At 38.0% G+C, this 22,194-nt stretch overlaps 1 protein-coding gene across 1 annotated transcript in view; it reads right to left on the bottom strand.

Annotated features, from left to right (window-relative positions):
- LOC129778396 (uncharacterized) overlaps nt 1-22,194 on the bottom strand; it is a 274,313-nt gene that overhangs the window by 65,735 nt on the left and 186,384 nt on the right. Inside the window, exon 2 of the mRNA XM_055785278.1 lies at nt 11,023-11,072. Within this exon, the coding sequence (XP_055641253.1) occupies nt 11,023-11,072 (50 nt within the window). The remainder of the gene's footprint in view (nt 1-11,022; nt 11,073-22,194) is intronic.

Below are 22,194 nucleotides of genomic sequence, written 5' to 3'. Positions count from 1 at the left end.
GTTGAATTGAAGTATATAGTGTAGGATACAATAATTATCTTCATTTATAAGACTGGCCATTTGAACGTTAATGTTCCAGTGTTTCATAACTATAGAACCAGATGGCAAAACTCTCACTCCCTTACAAAATTAACGTCAATTTCACATGAATTGCAATAAGTTTCTAATTCGTAGGTCATCTTTAACTCTCAATCAGTTCAAATGACCCATTTATTCATTTATTCATTTCGTCAAACAAATGTAGACTACACACTTATACACTAATGTTACAATGTTCGGGCTGTGTTTCGGGGTGGTTTCGACCATGCTGCGCCATGTTGTAGTGTGTATTCCGTTGTACGCAGAGGATACTGCTCGTTTAAGCTCTTCAAATCACTCATACTGCTTGTAAGTTGCATCTACTATTCGTACGATCACTCTTCATACGTTTTTGATCCGGTAAACAAGCTGACCAGTCCAAAATCTGAAGTCCTTATTCTAAACTGACCAGACGTCCCGCAATTCAACAAACTGTCCCGCGTAGGATTACGTCCCGCATTTGGAAAAAGGAACGAAAATGTCCCGCGATATCAATATATTTCAGTATTACAATTAGATCATGTTGATTTTCTTAAATGGATGAACCTCATAATGATACTTTTATTTGTCAGACTGTTCAAGAGCGCTTCCAATGCATTCAAACTCCGTAAAGGGTGTGTCACATCAAATTGCATCACGGAAAAAACGCTGTAGAAATTCGCCCAGTAGACCGATCCTTTTGAAAATTTTAGACAGTAAAATAAAAACTATTAAACAACTTTTGGCATTTTCTTTTTATTCATACTTCGAGCCCAAGACCGTATGCTCGTACCTTCCTCTCTACCCCGTCCATAAGGTTCTGTACAACGTCAGGTTGTAGTTTTTTTTGAACAGAAATCCATTTTCTCTTGAAGTTCGCCTCCGATTTGACAACTTTTGGGTTCTTCCGGAGGGCCTGCTTCATAATCGCCCAATATTTCTCTATTGGGCGAAGCTCCGGCGCGTTGGGCGGGTTTATTTCCTTTGGCACGAAGGTGACCCCGTTGGCTTCGTACCACTCCAACACGTCCTTTGAATAGTGGCACGAAGCGAGATCCGGCCAGAAGATGGTCGGGCCCTCGTGCTGCTTCAATAGTGGTAGTAAGCGCTTCTGTAGGCACTCCTTAAGGTAAACCTGCCCGTTTACCGTGCCGGTCATCACGAAGGGGGCGCTCCGCTTTCCGCAAGAGCAGATCGCTTGCCACACCATGTACATTTTGGCAAACTTGGATAGTTTCTGCTTGCGAATCTCCTCCGGAACGCTGAATTTGTCCTCTGCGGAGAAGAACAACAGGCCCGGCAGTTGACGAAAGTCCGCTTTGACGTAGGTTTCGTCGTCCATTACCAGACAATGCGGCTTCGTCAGCATTTCGGTGTACAGCTTCCGGGCTCGCGTCTTCCCCACCATGTTTTGCCTTTCGTCGCGGTTAGGAGCCTTCTGAACCTAGTATGTACGCAGGCCCTCCCGCTGCTTGGTCCGCTGGACGAATGAACTTGACAAATTCAGCTTATTGGCGACATCCCGGAACGAACGTTCTGTACGTTGTACAGAACCTTATGGACGGGGTAGAGAGGAAGGTACGAGCATACGGTCTTGGGCTCGAAGTATGAATAAAAAGAAAATGCCAAAAGTTGTTTAATAGTTTTTATTTTACTGTCTAAAAATTTCAAAAGGATCGGTCTACTGGGCGAATTTCTACAGCGTTTTTTCCGTGATGCAATTTGATGTGACACACCCTTTAATCGTGTAAGTGTTCGGATAAAATCGCTAAGTTTTAGCTTATCCGTATGTGTCGAGAAACTGACAACCTCTCAGGAGGAGAAGTTGTAACTCAACTGCTTGATGGAACGGACCACTGCACTATAGACGATTTCCATACAAGCAAGAGTACGAACATATTTTCATCTTTTTTCAACACTGTTGGTATTTTTTTTTCTACTTGTTATGATCGAAACAAGTTGCTCAAGATCATTTGTGACCATATTACGGTCAAATTTGGATAGAGACGTGTATTTTTGAGGAAATTATACATGGGATTGTTCGCAATTCAGCCCTTCCCGCTTTCAGTGGCAGCCATCCCATTTCTAAAACGCTTTTGACCACATATAATCAGGGTTGCCATAAAAAAATATGTTTATCTTAGTTTTTTCTCAGCAAATCTGTATTGATATCTGTATAAAATTCATGAGCCCAATTTTGAGGCACAATCTTAGCTGTAGTATGATTGATTTACATTGTTATTATGAATTCGATGATGTTGATGATATCCACGTAAAGCCAGAGCTGTAGTAAAATACAATGCTTCATCGAGATATAATGGAAGTTTACGAAGTTACTAGGAAATGCTTCTTTAAATCGCACTACGTCAGTCACTTTGTTGTAATATATTTCTGCTACACACAGAAATGTAGTGGTTGCAATGAACTAAAAGGTAACACAATTAGGTAACAATCCAAAAATTTGGGAAACTTTCATCGCTTAAAAAATGATCATAAAGCTGCTTCGAAGCCAATTGCTTAGGATACGGACAGTTTCTGATAGAATTTCGTCATTCTAAATAATTTAATCGGGTATGTTTTTATTTAGATTTATGTTTTTTTGCTCTCGTCCAGTTCAGTAGTTTCTGTTTCTGCAGCTTCATCACCGAAGAACATATATTGTGGCTTTAGGATTTAGATTACGTTTAACGATAGATTCCAGTAAGAGCTATCCTGAGTATCATCAGCCATCATCAGTAATTTCAATGGCTTGGCTTCAATATTTGCTGAATTGAGTTAATCTTTTTTGTTCCTCAATTGTTTGACTGCGAAGGATCTCGATAGCTCCTCTTGTTGTATGCCAAAACTGCGGAGTGCACCTTTTAACATAGGATTTCGTGTTTCGGAAACATATTAGAGGAACAAATAGAGAAAATTTAGAATCTTATTGCTCATCCATTTTTCGATGAATTTATGAGATAGCAATTGAAATCCTAAAACTTTTTAGATATACCCAAACTCATTCATATTTTTGGCAAACTTGCTTCGCAGTCAAACGGATGGGCTACAAAGATAACCAGAAACGTGAAAACCGCAATGCGATTTCCTAACACGGACTGTATAGATTTTCTCTATTTTCAACGCATTTAAATATATAACAACAGGAAATTTTATAATTACATTGCATTATATTGTTACGGAGTGTCTAAATCGATTGGTACAAAAATATTACTAATCTCTCATGAAATGTTTAACAAGAATCACCCAAAATTGGACAATTTTCGTGACGCGACCTGTTTTTAGTTTTTTTTTAGTTTGTACTATCTCTATGTTCCCGTCAAAACGTATTGGTGATTTTCTTTTAATATTTCGAAACAAGAACTTCCAAAGCATTAGATTGATCACATTATGAGCGCACTTTGAAAATCACAACTTTACCATGATGCTGTTTCGCCTTAGATTGAACAAGTAAAAGCAGGACATAACGCTACATATAAATGCCAAAATAACTATCATTCAGACTGAATCAAATGGTATATGAAAAAAATTGGTATGATGGGAAAAATATTATTGACACCAACAGTGGAACGTTAATTTAAAAAATCTTTACGAATCCCAAAAAACTGAAATCTGTATCTACAGATTCTTGGTTTCAAAAAGTCCGAAAAATCTGTATAAATACGGATTATTCTGCAGATATGGCAACCCTGCCTTCAATGCGTAAGGAACATGTATGTCAAGTTTGGGGAGTATCGGTCAAGGGGTTCCAGAGGTTATTATATAGTATATTTAAATACAGATAAAATCTGAGAGGTGTTTTTTCATTTTTAATTATTTTTTATTATGATTTATTATTTAATTATGAAGTTTTCAAATTTAACCGATGGTTTAAAAGAAAAAAAAACCCTATGCAAAATTTCAGCTCAATCGGACTTAAGAGAGAGTGGCGTACAGCGGTCAAAGTCTTTATGTCTGAAAGTTGCAATGAATGTTGAGATCTACTGTCATCTCAAAAATTTTTGTTTATGAAAAATCTACACTCTGGGACTATTTTTTTTCGAATACGAGGCAAAACGTATGGTTTTGGTGCCAATAAAAACAATTATCTTGATTTTCCATTCGAAACATGTTGCAAAATGTTGATTTTCACGATAATATACCTTTGCAAAACAATTGACTCATTCGGGCTTCATTTACCAATGCCCAAACGATAAAATTAAAAAAAAAACAGGCAGTGGATTATATCTATGTTATAACCGCAAGGGTGACGTAGGACTATCGTTGATTTAGAGATCATTTGTTTGAAGTTGAATCAAAATCCATTCTGAATGAATGAATAAAAGAATATTTGGAGTACTTCGAAAACGAGAGCGTTACGTTGGAGGCACAAGGTTTTATGCATCCAATATAGGATACGAAAAACCTTGTTCTGAAGAATTATCATCAGAAGCTTTCCTGCTAACTGCACTTGATTGACAAATCACAAAACCAAATGTATTATATGGATATTTTATGGATAGAAAACATTAAAATAAACTCTTTCGCTTGAATGTAATTTTCAAATCCAAGGGGAACTGGCAGATTATTTTCCAGCAACGATTAGATATTTCCACATTTTCCTCGATACTGGAAACCCACCAGTGGTTAATACTAACTCGATAACCACCTGTTAATAGCACTTGATTGAAAAATATTTGGTCCCAGTGTTACATGGATAGAAAACATTAAAATAAACTCTTTCACATGAATGTAGTTTTAAATTCCCAGAGGAACTGGCAGATTATTTTCCAGAAATGATTAGATCTTTCTCGATGCTGAATGGCATCCAAACGGAAAGAATTCTGCGCGTGTATGTGTCGATCCTTCGCCGTCTACCTCTTCCAGCACGTTAGGCAACGATGTTGTCTTGTCGATGTCCTCACGAAAAATGAATGCGTCTCACCACCAGAATATCGCTTAAGTATGCTTTTTGTGTGTGATTGAATCGAGAGAAGGTGTGGTTTACGATGGCAATTTGGAAGGCAAACTAGAGGGGAATTAACTCTCTGAGCTCGAAACTTTCAGCGACTGAGCAATAATCGATTGCGTGCGCATACAATATTGGATACGGAAATATCCTACTGATGGGGAAGAATAATCTTCAGAAGCTTTCCTGCTAATTACACTTGGTTGAAAAATTACAAAATCAAATGAATTTGATCGCTCTGTTGCATGGTTAGAAAACATCAAAATAAACTCTTTCACATGAATGTATTTTTAAATTCCCAGAGGAACTGGCAGATTATTTTCCAGAAATGATTAGATCTTTCCGGAACTTTCTCGATGCTGAATGGCATCCAAACGGAAAGAATTCCGCGCGTGTATGTGTGTGTGTAGCGATGTCTTCCCGGGGAACCGTTTGTGGCATCACTCTCCTCCTGATGGATTCCCTTCTGGCCTAAGGTGCACAAACAGGCTCTTGTTTGACTACGTCAAAAACGAAATATCACCCGTTCTGGAACAAAGTATGGGTGTAAAAAATGGGTGGTTTATATCTTTGATATAACCGCAAGGTTGACGTTGTGGGAGATGGGATTGGTGTTATGAAAACAGTACATAGATATAATAAAAAAATTCATTCGATGTAGCAACAAAATAATAATAATTAATAACAAGTGCCTCATCTGTTAAGGAGCTTTGAATTAATTGTTGATATGCTCTGAGAGATCGGAGCAATCTAAAACTCTCTGTTATAGCGAATATGAATTTGAGGGTGTACAATGCTGCTAAATAAAAACGGAGACGTTAAGGTGAAGGTGGAAGCTAGCCACAAATGGCTGCCACAATGGCGCTCATTCCTTTCATCTCCTTCCCTCACTCCTCGCCCGAAAATCAATAATTTTGCGAAACAGTGTGAGGAAAATGATCGTTTTCGCACACTTCCTATCAAGTAATATCAACCAAACTCCAATCGATAACTCACAAGATATTAAATTTTCATCTGCCGTCGCACTGTATAGTGAAAAACGCCGGAAAACTCGAGGTAGTGCTCTGAAAGCTAAATTTTTAAAAAGCATCGTTATTTTTTCGACACTGATGGCAGACAACATCATCGAAACAGCTATAAAAACCACTCAATAGAATGTTATTCCTGAGTCATAGCGTTTCATGTCATGAAAATCAATAGAATAAAGTTGTGTTGATATCAATACAATTATTATTTTTACGTTTAGTGGGTCTATAATGCAAGTTTTAGCAATTTTAACATTGGGTAAGAAAACCGTATTGCAGAGCTCGGAACACTGCCACGGCTGCCTATGCTTTCAAAAACAGTAAACGGAAAAGTATTACACTCAATCAAAATGTCTCGGCGAACGAAGAGAAGGGCTGAAGCTCTCCAACGTGAATATGTGAAAACAATACGATCAACGAAGCAAAATATTAAGAAATTATTAACATCGAGTTAATATGCGGAAGAATTTGTTAATAGCAAAAGAATCCCAATTCACATGTGTTATAAATTTGCTCATGTTACGCTCGCGTATATTCAACAATTATCTACATTTTACATTTTACTTTAGCATTAAATTGTTATTTTTTTCCAAATGTACTCAAAGACTCGTGTCAATGAAGCTCCACACAGTCTGATAAATGAATTGATCTGTTTACGTGTGCTTTGCTCTTCTCTCACAAACACTATTACCCCATTTTTACACGTGGGTTTACCTATACTACTACAATGGCTAGCTTCCACCTTCACCTTAATGAGATTGCGAATCGGGAGTGTCAACCAAACGCACTCTCCTCTCTTCTGTATGATCAGGGTTGCCAATAATATTTTTGAAAAAACTGGAAGATTGCTCTTAAAAAAAACTGGAAGAAAACTGGATCCTGTGAAACCTTTTTGTCTTAAGAAGACCGGCTATGATTTATCTAAATTGATTTGTTACCCATTACGATGCTTGAGAAATAAATTTTTTTATACTTTGTGTAGTATTTATATGTAGCTCGTAAAACTGTAACTGTAGTTATCGTGAAACAATATTTGAGGGATAGTTTTATTTGGGCAAAACTTGAAGAGTTTCGTATTTATCGCTTCATAAAATCCATAGAATCTTTGGTATTGCAATTATAAAATTTTGGTATTGAGGAGCTATTTCTCTCATTTTTTTTTTGGTATTATTCATTGCTAATTTACATCTTATATTAGGCTTGTGCAAACCAAATTCCGGTATCAAGATCAAGATGAGGGACCCTTAAATATTTCCTCTAGCTCGAGAAAGTACTTTTGATAAAATATTTATAGTATGCTTTCTTGCAAAATATACACTATGGTTCACATGCATAAGTATGCATTAGCTATTTAGGAGAGTTTGTTTGCATTAATTAAATTAAATTAATTAATTAATTAAATTACTTTGAGTGACTATGAGAAACTAATATCCATTTGTTGTAAACGGAAGCAAGGTTACTTGGGTTTTATACTCATATCAATTAAAGTCAATGGAATGTTTTGGAAGATCTATAACATTTGATGTTTATATAAACTCAGAGCCAGCATAGCACGCGGACTCTATGAACTATTTTGGGTAAGTGTCCTTTCTATGAACATTGTACCAGTCGCGAATGGAATGGTAGATCAATTGGTCTGATCTTCAGAATGGTTTAGAACATCCGATATTTATATAAATTGAAACACAGTGTAGCACATTGATTCTTGGGTAGGCTGTTAAATAAAATTACCAATTGAGTGATATCCTGTTTTTAAAGTAGTTTGATAAGTTTCCACCATTCGGGAAAGCTCTTCGTTTTGGGATTTTTCGACAAAACACCGACGGATTGAACAAAATGGAAAGAACCGAATTACAATCTCGCTTGCCACAGAAACGAGAGATCGATCCAAGGTCGAATGATAAATGTCAGAAAATAAAATTACATAAGGGATACGAAGAGGGAGGTACAGATAATATTTATCATTGTAACTTTATTTTACATAAAATGAATAAAACTAGGGCACACATATGAAAAACTGGATAAAACTGGACGATATTCCAAAAAACTGGAAGATGTTGGGGTTCAACTGGATAACTGGATCGAGAAAAAAAAACTGGAAGAATCCAGTTTAAACTGGAACATTGGCAACGCTGTGTATGATATACATGAGGTACAACGAAAAAAATCGAGAGGTACACGAGGACTTGACGATCTCTCGGGAGTGAGTTGTGAAGTGAATTTGGATGTCAGTCTCTGGATTATTGTGGTGGCGAGCGGATGATTCAAATGACGTGGAGTGGTTACGACAGACGTGAGACTATCATTGGCTTAGTAATCATTTATTTGTATTGATTAAATTATTGATTGTAAGAAACAATTTTGGAATTCAATTGAATTCAACATATTTGCAATGTGAGTATAAAATTTGAAAAAAAAACGCCATGTAATGTAAGACACCATGGTTTTGATGGTTGTGTTAACGAACATATGTCAGTGGGAACAAAAACTCTCCCTAATGTCATATATCTGCAATGCCAATTTCCCCGGGCACCTTAATTTTGATGGCTGTGTTGGGGAACACATGTCGGTGGGAACGAAAGCTGTCGCTACATTCATGTATTTGCAATGCCGATTTCCCCCAAGCAACTCGGTTTTGATGGCTGTGTTGGGGAAACCGTAAATCGGACCAATCAAAACGGAGCAATTAGGGCGTTTAGATAGCGCTCGACATTTTACAGTTATTCAATTTCTTATCTAAGAAAATCGTAACATTTTATTAATTGCGATAAATGCGTAGAAATATTTCCTATCAATTAATGCAAACATCTTTCCGATCTATTAAGTAATGTTCGAGTTATAAGCATCGAAATCTTTAATTTTTCCTGCATGTTCTTTTTCTAGGTTTTCATTTTACCCATCATATACTCCGGTTAGACGTAGTCTCACGTCAAAAAAAAAAAATTGATGCCAAATGTTTTGAAATTGTGGCGTCGAAATTTACAGTTATCTCAAAAAAAAATTATCTTGTCAAAAATCGACTTTTCAGACGGAAAAACGATCGAGCGCCAAAAAAATCTACAAAGAACTATACATGTAAATTATGTTTTCGAGAATAAAAACTTGATGCCAAATGTCTTAAAATTACATGAAACGTCGAGCTCCACTGTCGTCTCGAATTTTTTTTATCAAAAATCAACACTGAAACTTGGTGTTTCATTATGAGCGTGTAATGCGATAATGCGTTCATGCGATAGCGGCATCTTTACTGATTCAGAATCTGTTCGATTTTTTGGTTTCAGATAAACAGAAGAGCTGAAATAGTGTACGTGTACGCCATGGGAAAACATTTTTGTACCCTCTTGCTTCATCAGCTATGAAAGTATATAACGAACAAATGAATTTTCAGTCAAAGTGATTTTGTTATGAATATTTTTTCTCCGTTCAATAGTTTTATTGTTAAAAGATCGATGAACAAATAATGATATAATAGATAGTAAAAATATTCTTTGTTTTATTTTTACGGAACTCAAAAAAACGTCCTAAATTCGTGTCTTTACCTAGAATACCCCCTTAACACGTTCGCCGCCCAACGCGACGCTTTTGAGTTTCTTGCAGAGCCCAACTTGCGATTAAATCATTAAATGAAGATCAAACTAAGTTTGTAGATAACCATTACATGATCTAGCAATGTTTGTTTCCAATTGAAGACGAATTGATGACAATAAAGCCAATGCCAAAGTCATATTATAGAGGTTTTGCAAAAAACTGCAGTACAAACCATCCGTACTAAAAATTAATAAAAAGTATAGTATAAACAGTATAATATTATGGTTATGATCACTACTCAATTCGAGTGAGGAAAGTGTCACCCATATCTGGGTGACGAGGCGTCGCAAGTGTTAAGTGCGAAGAAATTGACGAACGCAAAGCTGAATCAGCTCATGCGACATCTACATTAGAGCTCAGAACCACAAAAGTGAGGGTGATTGTTTATTTTACGCAGTGAAAAGCAAGATTCGGTGGTGATTATTCATTTTATTTCAATTTAGATTCATTTCAGCCATTGAATGTCGTCAGTATATGGTAAGAAAGTTGGAGTTTTGTATATTTACGATGGTTTCAACACGCGATTTGACCAAAGTCATAGATAATCTTCGAAAATTTTAAGTTTGACAATGCATACCGGTTATTGATACTATGGATAATTGCGATGAAATCGATATTATATCAAATTGGCTGATATCATTGATTATGTAGGGGCCGATACGAGAAGGATATGCAGTATTTTTAGCACAAAACTCCCTATTCATCGTTTACTTAGTTGAAAAAAAATAAAGTTACAATACTTATAACAAGCCATTCCTCGTAATATACATAGTACATTGTAAAATTATGATTTTCTAACCTTTTCAGCGTGGAAAGAATACATGAAACCGGGAAATTTGAAGATAAATTCTGATTTTTCTAGAAAATTTGAACGAATTTCATACCAAAAAAACAAAACATCCTCATTTTACTCGCTGCGCCATCTGGTTGTAAATCTAACGTAAATTCGTCAATACAAACATCATCACTTTTGTAGTTCTGAACTCTAATTTAGGTTTCGCATGAACTGATGCAGCTTTGCGTGAATTCGCTTTTTTGTTAGTTTTCATCTTCATTTCACGATAAATCAGGTATAGTACATGGTACAGTCCTGAAATTTTGAACTTTTCTTAGTTAAAGTGTTCTTCTTTCTATAAAATATAAAAAAAAACAGATCTGTGACAGTCACTTAGCGCATTTTTGTCCGCCTGAAAACCTATAGTGGATCTGTGCGCCTTCCACTACGAGGACTCTGCATGTTAAAGCAGAGTGTTAAAAAAAACAGAATAATCGTTGAAAGACATGGAGACTTTAATGTGTCTTACTTTGTGAAGCTTTGTGAAGCTTCCTTTCAAAACAATCAAGCTCCAGGACATAGTACAGGCCAGGTACCACTCAGAAACCAGAGTGCATCTTTGTTATACTCACCTTGTTGCCATTTTGCTTGCTCTCGGCGGTGCTCAGCTTGGAGTCGCCATCTGTGGGACAAAAACGAAATATATAAACAATCCATTAGTAATCTTCATAACCACCTTTTCAAAAACCCGTCAAGCGTTCATAGTATTCTTCTTTTGCTGTTCTGCTATTCGGTGTTTAAGCAGTGTCTGTGTTGTGTTTTAACACGTCCCCATGGATTTACCACCCCAACCCCGAGAACCGGTGAAACAAAAGCTCGTTTCTCCAACTCATGCATGAAAAAGGGAAAACCCGCCAAACGTTGGCAGTGTGTCAACGGATGACTGCGGTCGCGGCATTGGTCCTGCTGTTGGTGCTTTGTTTCCCGGTGGGAAACAGCAGAGCAGCCCGGTCCAAATGCAAAGCTGGAAGAGATGGTTTAATCGCAACGGTTTCAAAATACGCCGAGAGTACAGCGCAAACAAGACGTGATACCAGCAAGTGGAACACGGTTTTCTAACCACACACCCCCCCCCCGCCCTCCAGCCGTTTTGCGATCAATCAGGGCAGAATGTTCGGGTGAGTTGAAGAAGTTTCGCACGTCTGCGGAAAGAACTTGCTCGGGACTCGGGAGGCTGTCAGACATTACCGAGATTTCTTGCCATTGTCTATAGTCTGCGTTGGTTTTCAATTGACAGTTGGAAATGTGTCACGTAAATGTAAAGTGACACATCACAATCTTGTGCTCAATTGTTATCACGATTTCGTACCGTTTTCGTGAGTGGAACAACAGCTTCCTGCCCATCCGAAGCAGATTTCGTTCTTTTTTTCGTCCACGATAAACATTACCATGATAGTATAGTAGCTGGGATGATAAGATTATGATTCGCAATCCTGGTGAAGCCAGACACAGACAGACGGAGTGGCAATAACATCGTAACAAAATTGCTATTCCCCTGTGAATAGCTACCCTAAAGTGAATGGTAAATTTATTCAGCACCGAAGAGAGGAATAAAAATAAAAACAGACAAAAGTTCTGAACGTTCGACTTTTCGTGTGTTTCATCATTCCCCATTCGGTGGTGGAGCATATTCTATGACCCGCTATAGGATAATATTGAAGAAATTATCATATGTATGAATAGCGCTCATTCAGCCAATTCATTCGATAAAGTTTCAACTCTGGGAACAGGAGCATATGGTGTCTATTGACACAGGCAGAAACAGATTGACTGGTGGAAAAACAGACGATTTAGTACTTAATCGAGTAAAAGATTTTCAACACATTTTCATAGCTTTTTTTTTGGAGTGGGGCTTCGGACTGTGAAAATAATGTTTAATCATTATGAATACATTTCGGCTGAGGATAATGGCTGGATTTCCTGCTTATCAATTGAATTCGCTGAATCACTGACAGTCAGAGCCCTGCATACTTTGTGTGATCGAGCGCATCTGCATATCTGTGCGCTGTGTGAACAGAGAGTCTTCATGGGTCTTCATTCGTGAATCCCTACCGACGGGACATGGGAATGCGAGTGAACGGATTTGCACACGATCTGCATATGTATGCACCAGCCGCTGCCCGGCAGATATATGAAAAACAAGCCCCAGGGTCCTTTCTGCTTGTGCTCGCAGAGTGCAACACATATTTGGACATGTTGAAGTATTTACGGTTATCCTTGGCCTGAGATGATGTGGAAGGGATCAGCACAAAGGTTGTAAAAGCAGTATTCAGGGAAAGAGGTCACTGCGGTCGCTTTCATCTCTTGTGAGAATAGAATCCACAGGCAGTGGAGCCCTGTGAAGAAAGTGGTCTTTGATGGTTGCCTACTTCTCGGCAAATGCCTTTTCTCTGGCTGCGAGCTCTGATGCGGGTTCACATTTGTCGCATTCGGAGCAAATGTACGAACGCTGCCATGAAAAGGCATCGTTAGGAGTGCTCTGCTTGCGGGAAAGACGACATGAAAAGGCGGAAAAATTTATAATACTGCTACACAAGTCATTGGCCCTGTGGGATCAGATTCTGTGTATGTTAAGTATATGCTAAAATTTGTAATTTTGAAATTTTTTTCTTGGCATAATTTTTTCTAACATAATATATCACAATGTATGAATTGACCTTACATGTCATTATACAATCTTTTTACTCACAAAGCAAATATATTGAAGTCAATTGAATTCCTAAATTGTTTCATTCAATCAAAAATTCAATCAATACAAATAAGTGATTGCTAAACTAAGGTAGTCCCACGTCAACCTTTCGGTTATATAATAGATATAACCCACCCTTTTTTTAATTTTTGTCGGTAATAATCGCTCTATTCATCAGTATGTCAAACACAAGTATGAACACAAGAGTCACGAGCTTTCACGTATGTGTAGATCGTTAAAACATTCAAACACACTTACAATAAATTAGTTATTTTATATTTAACAACCAATACATTCACTACAAATAATTTTTATGGCAGAACATCGTTTGCCGGGTCAGCTAGTAAAGTTATATAAAATCAAATGAAATTGATCGAAAGTAAAGATGTGGGTGTGATGGTGGTTCATGAACCCATCGCGGGTTCGTTTCACAACAGCAACAGTGAGTCTTGTCTGTCGATATACCCATAAATACGTTTCATCCGAAACACGATTTTCAATGAAAATCAGGATCTCCTCTAAGGCGCAATCTGTAAACTCTAGGCGCAATAGATAGTATTGAGTTAACCCATCAAAAGGCCGTGAAAACTAGGCAATGAATCGACTCCAACTTCAGAGAACATAATCCTTAAGTGCGGAATAACACATTGATAAAAAATTAACTATTAAAACAGTTGAAAAAATTAGTGGCAATATAGTTGCCACTGCCCTTTAACGTCAAAATCACTGTTTGTCGCTGCTTTGTAAGCTCGCTTTTTTGCGCCTTGGGATTTCTAAATTCAAAACAATTTGCAGCGAACAATTTTTTTATATGGATTACAAAAAAAAAAATGAATTTTTCATCAAATACACAATTTATTTTATTAAAAATATCTTTGTGATCTTACAAAATAGATCCTCAATAGTACGTTTACAATGAAAAACTTCTCAACTTGTTGCATTTTCAAGGAATTTAAACAGAATTTTCTGCCGGCGCTTTAAAATCGTAGTTTTGTTACATAAAAAATGACTCCCAAATTAATATCGTAGCCCAAACAAAATTGAGGAATTGCCAGATACCTTTAGTAATTTTTGGTTAGGTAAAATATATTGAAATAATATTCCAAGTGCAGCCGAAAAAATATTTTTCGTCGGTTCCATGGCCTTATGTCTCAAGTTAGATGGCAAGCCTGACTGAAGACAAATGGCTGCCAATATCAGATACAGATAATCCAAGATGGCAGCCATGAGCTATCGAGATCCTATCAGGACTATTGGGAGGCACTGTGTGTAGCTGGGGCGTAAAATATCACACACGCCTTTAGGCTCCCCCAAACCATCACCCATCGATCAGTTCTATCGAAATTCAGGACAGCGCTCAATGTCACACACGCCGCAGAAAAAAAAATTCTAAATTATTTTTATGTCTATTTTTTTCTAAAATTCGGCATAAAATGGCATACATATAACCTCAAAAGTTTATCCCATCTCCTGTTTTTAATCGCGATTTTAGTATTTCCGTATAAATAATATATAAATAAATGACCCGTCGTTCGTGTTTCGAAGCGAACGAATTTATTTACGTTACGTCAATGTCACACACGCTGCTCTCTCGCAGTCTCGCAGCCTCGCAGCATCACGAATCTTGAGAAATATTATAAAATAGGAAGAAAGTTACCGATTTCGATACCATTTTGAGGGGCGAAAATCGGAGCACCGGCGGAGCTCAGAAACGGTCGGGAATAAATGAAATATTAAATTATTTCTCCCCAACACTGGCTGTTGTGTAGCGCACCCCCCCGCTGCTGTGTACAAATCTGTTGAGTGAATTTGCCACTTTAGAACCCCATTCCACGTTGTTTTTTTTTTACCGCGAGAGGAAGGAACAGAAGAAACAAAATAGCATAAACTCGGGCGCGCCACAAGTGGAATTTTAATATTGACATTTTTTTTAGACAACTCAGGAAGAGTAGAGAAAAGAGTTTTTCCGCGCTCGAATGCAAATGTGAGCAGGGGCGAAGTTTCAGTTTCAGTCGCGTCGTCACAGAATCGTTCCAACCATTTTGTATCTTATGGTAATCACAGCGTCAGAAAATATTTTCCACGGCAGAAACACAAAACAGAATCATTTTTCGACAGAAGTGGAAAAAATCAATTTATGTCCATTGAGGTAAATAAACCGGAAACACTGACCTCCCACGGAGAGAGAGAGCTTATGTCTCAAGGAAGCAATGCTGGAGGATGGGGAACTTGTCGACTGTTGACATAATTGAGCCGATTTCGGAGTAGCACAAAAATGTTTTCGCTGACGGAGAAAAAGGACACAACAAAACCGGGGAGGTGGCAAGACGCGCTCGCGGAGAAGGACCGCCGGAGCGGAGGCCGGTACACGTGTGCCAGTTTGTCCGCAGTGCATTGGCCCCTATCGGTTCAAGGCTTGTTTACGGCGAAGTTGAAGACTTTTTCAATCGCTGAGAGGTTGTTTCACATTGTTTATTTCTTCATTTCCGTCGATGGGAAAGCCCTGCGCGCTGTCGCCTGAGATGAGAGTTGCTATGGAAGTGATGTTCCATTCGGCACAAAGTTATTAAGATTTCCTCGCAATTTCAAAGTTTAGCTTTAGGAGCAAACACGAGTGAACTTGCGGGTCAGCGAGTCAGGACAGGATATGGGTGATAGGCGTGGTGCCCAATTTGCTTAACACTAACAATTCGGTCTCGGACCCCTCTCACCCCTTTGTACCAATAAGTAACGCAACCCATCATGTTACGTAATGCAAAATCAAAGTCGTTTGAAAAATGTTCATATCCTTTTAGATTTTTTAAATAATAAAAATATCAACGTAGAAAATCAGACATCTGCCCAGGTCAGAATCGAAGGTTCTTCGAATGAAGTTTGTCAAGTTCATAGAGTTTCGAACGAACAGAGAAAGAAAATCAATGCTCACATCTGTTGGGATTGGTGCTTCCAAGCCATCTAGTGTTTGGCTGAGAGGAACAGAAGCTGGCATAAATTGATGTTGATTTCTACAGTAATAACTGTATAAATTTTCAGAGGTTCGAGACTGAATCGAGCATCGAGATTTGTCACCGTCTTAACAAAAGGGTCTCTTTCTTAGGAATTCCAAAAATACACTCTCAAATTTAAAGAATAGTGGATAGTTAGCCATGTTTGGTTTTTATCGGAACTAAACAATTTTGTATGAATTCCAACAGAAACTACTCCTTGTTTCAGTTCCTGTCGTCACACTACTTGCAAAAAGTACTGGGATGTTCTCACGTGACGAGGAAAACCATTCGGCTAAATATTCTACAAATTTCGCCCCATCAATACGGCAGTTTTCAGGCCTGATATATTCGGCTTCAACGGGATATCCATCGATCGCTAGGTTACTTCACAGATCATCTAAAGGTTCCGCTATATACTTAAAATGTTTCATTGCTAGTTTCAGATATTCTCACCAAAACTTACCATTATTACATAAAATTATCTTTAGACACAATTTTTGTATGTTATATTTTCACTGCTTCCACGCAAAAGTGATTTTCATTTACATAGAGTACTAATTTGATTTGAGATAAATAATTTTCATTTATAATTTTATTTTAAAAGTATGTTCATTTATTCTGCAAACCCATATTGTCATGGCCTCTCCCCCATTTCGTAATCACGGTGCCCCCTGGACCATTATTATAAAAAAAAGTGACCATCAAAACCAAGTATAGGGCTCGATTCCTTAGGTAATTTTACACCTCTGGGCAAATTTAAAAAAAAAAACCTAGTCGAATTTTCGAGAAATCTTGATTTGAAGTTTTTAGGTCAAAAAACCGAAATAATCATAATTCTATGTACTTAATATCGCCAAGATACACCCAAAAAGGTCCAACATGTTGTCCGAGATGTTTTCAACCGGAAGATACATGTTGCCGTTGTTACAATTGTAATTATTTACAACTGACTTAACTCACTGAACAGGCTTGGAGGCGATCTGGCGTAGTGGTAATATCCATACCTCTCACGCAGAGATCACGAGTTCAATTCTCACTCCCGACATTCTTCCAAAAATGGAAGTAAAAGTGACGAACCAGCCGAAACGTGTTGAAAGGCACTATAATAGAGAAAAACTAAAAAAACTAAACAGGCTTAAGTATGTTGTTTATACGGTTTACTTTGTAATAATTAATACATAGGAAGAAACGATCGGCTGAATATTTATATATAGCTCCTTCTTCTTGTATGGCGTTAACGTTCCCTGTGGAACTTTTGCCGTCTCAACATATGCATTAACTAGCGTCATTCATTAATACTTAGTTGAGATTTCTTAAGCCAAATAACACGCCTTGAATGTATTCCGAGGGGCAAGCTCTAGAATACGCGTGACCACAGTGCAAGTCTGAGGAAATTTCTTTGACGAAAAATCCTCCGGCCAGAACGGGAATCGAACCCGCACACCCGGCATGATAATGTGAGACGCTAACCACTCGGCCACGGGTGCACATATTTATAGCTTACCTTGTTTTATTGCCGACCAACTGAAAAAAAATCAACGGGCATAGTAGGCTTTGAAATTTTAAAATATCCCTAATCATTAAGCTCCAGCAACGTTGACAGACATTGAGCACGTGGTTACGATATAGTTGTATTTTTTCTTGTGATAATCTCGTTGTTATGATATTTGCATATCTTAATTATATTACCTTGCTCTTACCACCTTCATATTACCTTCATTATAACAACACCTTACTTTATTATACATGTCAAGAGAAATATATTAAACGTCATTCCTAGTTGTAAATTGTATAGAGAAACACGCGTTTCATTACTGCGTCCAATCCTACGATTACAATACTCGTGTGTGCAGTTTTTCCTTCAATATGGATCGTCATGAAAAAAACAGAAAATTGGTGTGCGTACTTTGTCTTTCAAGGACAACGCTACTTCGACCGATAAGTGAAAGTACAAAAATTGTTGTCGGACAATTTCTGCAAGGTTTCGAAGCTGGAGTAAACCTGTATCCGTCGGTCATCTGCACAACATGTCGCGTGGCGCGTGGGGAGTACAGCAAGGGAGGTACTAGGGTCCCCAGGATTCATAATTCACAAGCTCGAAAATTCAGTTATCACGCGATCCCAGGGTATATGGAAGTGTGAAATTTGCGTCGCTGCCAGTACATATGATTACAGAACCAATCTTCCTGGTTTCGAATCCAAAAAGCCCCAGTTCGGAAGACCCAGATCCACACCAGGCACTGAAGACATTGGTCGGTGCCAAGCAGTGGTCATTTGTAATACTTGCTACCGCGAAAATGGAAGAGGAAAAAGGCGCCGTTGCACTCAATCCACCCGAGCGTCAAATTTGAAAAAGATTTTGAAAAAAGAAGATCCCTCGTCGAGCTCTGTGGATGTGGCTGTTGCTGACTGTATGCGTTCCAAACCACAAACACCAGGTACAATTATATATAGATTATAAATATGAATATTTATATATATTTTGCTCACCTGATCTAAAAATATCATATCTCCATCTCCATCAAGATGGCAAATGCCTTTTGCGAAACCTCCACGGGAAACAGTCTGTTTTCAAGAAAGCTTCCGGTCGTCCAGAACCGTTCAAGAATCTTCGAGCAGATGTTTTGTTTATGGTCAAAGGCGAGAACAATCTGAGCATGAGGAAAGCTTCGGGTATGTAAGATAAAGGGATCTAATTTCGGCCTATGTACCTACATGAAATTGGGCCCATACCTAAAAAACTGAAAACTTCAATATTTTGATTAAAACAACATGAAAATTTTTAGACCCTGGTGAAAAATTGGTAAAAAAATGCTTTCCTAAAGGATTTAAGGTATGGGCCCAATTTCATGTACATAGACCCTTCACCCTAGTATTTGATTTAGAACATGGTTTGTGTTATGCAATCTGTTCATTATATAGGTATGGTAAAAAATATTCGAGCGTCAGGAGTAAAAAATCGAACCAGGCTTAAGGAACAAGCTAGTGGAGATGAACCGACAGCTTGAAGATTTGTTCGAAGAAGTTCAGCTGTCCAGCGTCACGGAAAAGGTTGCATCTTCGTCAGATCATGTTGTTGCGTATCGCACGAATGTACCCGTGCTCATAAACCGTATTAAGCTGTCATGGTCAACTGCTGGAGATGATTGTCTCGTTAAAATTGGAATTGACGGGGGTCGGAGCTTCTTCAAAATCACGTTCTCTTTGATTTTCCCACCAACGGAGCATCTAGCTGAGAATAGATTCAAGGATGGTGGCGTAAAGAAGCTATTTATAAATGCTCTTTCGCTAAATCTTGCAGAAAAATACGATAATATTCCTCCTATCTACTCAAACTGCACGAGGTCGAAAGTTTGGTCGCCGGGACGAGGCACTCAAAAGTGAGCTCGGCACAACAAATGGTATCTCGAGAACAAAAGGAACCATCAAAGATCACTGCAACCGAAAAATGGAAATGGTTGGAAATAACTCTGCAAGCTCTGTCAATGTCCCTCTAGTTTCCGGTAACGATTGAGACAAAATCCTGAATCTTTGCCCGCCTCCGCCACTACACATCACGCTTGGACTCGTTAATACGATTTTCAAGTCCGCCGAAAAGAAGGCGCCAGACTGTGTAGACTTGTGGGTGAACTAAGCGCAGGTGAGGCATCAACTGTTTGGCAAACAATCCTGAGCTTTCAGATTACGTCATGGCAAGTTATGCTACTAAAGAAATGTTAAAAAAATCTTATTAATGTTACGATTTTCAGATTCTGAATAACTTAACGTTTAATCTGGAACATGATTTCGAAGAGTCAATCGTTGAATTCACAAATAGCTGGGAAAATCTGCAACTGCCGTCTACGTCTAAGTACCACATCGCTAAGTACCACGTTAATGAGTTCTGCAATGAAACAGGTAGAGGACTTGGATTGCACAATGAGCAGGCTTCCGAGTCTGTTCATTGTGATTTCGACGAGATTTGGCATAACGCACATTTACAATGATCGCTTGATAAGTGCATTGATTGATTATAACAGTAATCATATGTGTTGGGATTAGCTTCTTACTATTAGCATGTAACATTCACTTTTATTTTACGTTTCTCCATTAAATAGCACCATTACTGAATTGAAAATCACTTTTCATTTCTCATTCCAAAGAAAGCAACACTTAAGTTAAACTAAAACCATTAAACCATATAAACAACATACTTGAGCCTGCTTATTGAGTTAAGTCAGTTGTAAATAATTACAAATGTAGCAACGGCAACATGTACCTTCCGGTTAAAAACATCTCGGACAACTTGTTGGACCTTTTTGGATCTTGGCGATATTAAGTACTTCGAATTATGATTATTTTGGTTCAAATCAAGATTTCTCGAAACTTTGACTAGGGATTATTTTTAAAATTTGCCCAGAGGTGTAGAATTACCTAAGGAATCGAGCCCTATACTTGGTTTTGATGGTCACTTTTTTTTTATAATAACGGTCCAGGAGGGCACCGTGGCAATACGAAGCTCAATGCCGTCAACGCGGATGCTTAGCGCGCTAAAACATCGCACTAGATGCAACATTCTCTTTTTATCGTATCAAGATGAAGGACGTCTTGTTTTCATCGAAATTTGTTGTTTCGAAATTTGAAGCGAAGAAACTTGATGCTAAAAAATTAGTGGGTTATATCTATGATATAACCGCAAGGTTCACGTGGAACTACCTTAGCTTAGCAATCATTCGTTTGTATTGATTAAATTCTTGATTGAATGAAACAGTTTCCAAATTCAATTGAGTTCAATATATTTGCTCTGTGAGTGAAAAAAATGAACAAATGCCGTGCAAAGTCAATTCATTTATTGTGATTGATTGTTCTCCGTTACAAGTAAATTTAATGACGGACCTTTTACGTTTGGTATGATGACTAGAACAAAATATATGTACGGAAGAATTATCAAACGTTTGATGAACCAGCCTGAGGCTGAAAATCTTTCCAATAAAGACAAAAAAAAAATTATCAAACGATTATTTTATTTTACATTTCCCTCTGAAGTTTACATCCCAAAAGTGTACATACTTCTCGAATTTGCTTGAAACTGGGAAGTTCATTCGCTTCTAGTGGCTGCACGATTTTCCCAGGTTCCTAAGTTTAGAAGATCATGTTAGGACAGACATATTCCACTCTGCACAAAGGCAAGCGAGGACAAAAGTACTCGCAGTTTGCATTTATTTGCAGAGCCGATTTCCCCAGAAACCTCGGTTTTGAAGTCTGTGTTAGGGAAACACATTTCAATCGGAACAAAAATACCCCCGATTTGTATGAATTCGAAATGCCGATTTCCCCACGCTTCATGGATTTGAAGTCTGTGTTAGGGAAACACATTCCAGTCGGAACAAAAATACCCCCGACTTGCATGAATTTGAAATACCGATTTCTCCAGGCACCTTGGTTTAGAAATCTCTATTAGGGAACACATTTCGGTGGGAACGAAAGCTCCCCCTACTTTCGTGTGTTCTTTTTCTTCTTTTTGGCTTTAAGAGGGTTTAAACTTTTCAGTTCACTCGCCTCTAGGCTCTTTCGTGTATTTGCAATGCCGATTTCCCCAAGGCTGCTTGGTTTTGATGGCTGTGTTAGGGAAACCGTAAATCGGGCCAATCAAAACGATGCAGTTAGCTCGTTTAGATAACGCCTAATATTTTACAGTTATTCAATTGTTTATCTAATGAAAAACAACATTTTGTTAGTTGCGATAGATGCGTAGAAATATTCCCTATGAAGTGATGCAAACATCTCTCCTATCCAGTACGAAATGTTCGAGTTATAAGCATTCGAAATCTTTCATTTTTTCCTGCATGTTCTGTGTTTAGGTTTTCATTTTACCCTCCATATATTCCGGTTAGACGTAGTCCCACGTCAAAAAATGAAGATGCTGGCTGACATAGGTTTGTCATGTCAGCCAGCATCTTCATTTTTTTTTTAATAAATCGAGGGTCTGGAGTAAAAATGGGAACATTTTAAAGGAAAAAGAGTCAGAATCTGACTCAGATTCAGGGTTATTAAGTGCTTTTTGTTTGTGTTATTTAGTTCATCTCGTC

This window comes from Toxorhynchites rutilus, chromosome 1 (assembly GCF_029784135.1).
Source record: "Toxorhynchites rutilus septentrionalis strain SRP chromosome 1, ASM2978413v1, whole genome shotgun sequence".
Classification (NCBI taxonomy): domain Eukaryota; kingdom Metazoa; phylum Arthropoda; class Insecta; order Diptera; family Culicidae; genus Toxorhynchites; species Toxorhynchites rutilus.
Note: the sequence above shows the minus strand (reverse complement) of the source record. Positions and strands in the feature narration are given on the sequence as shown.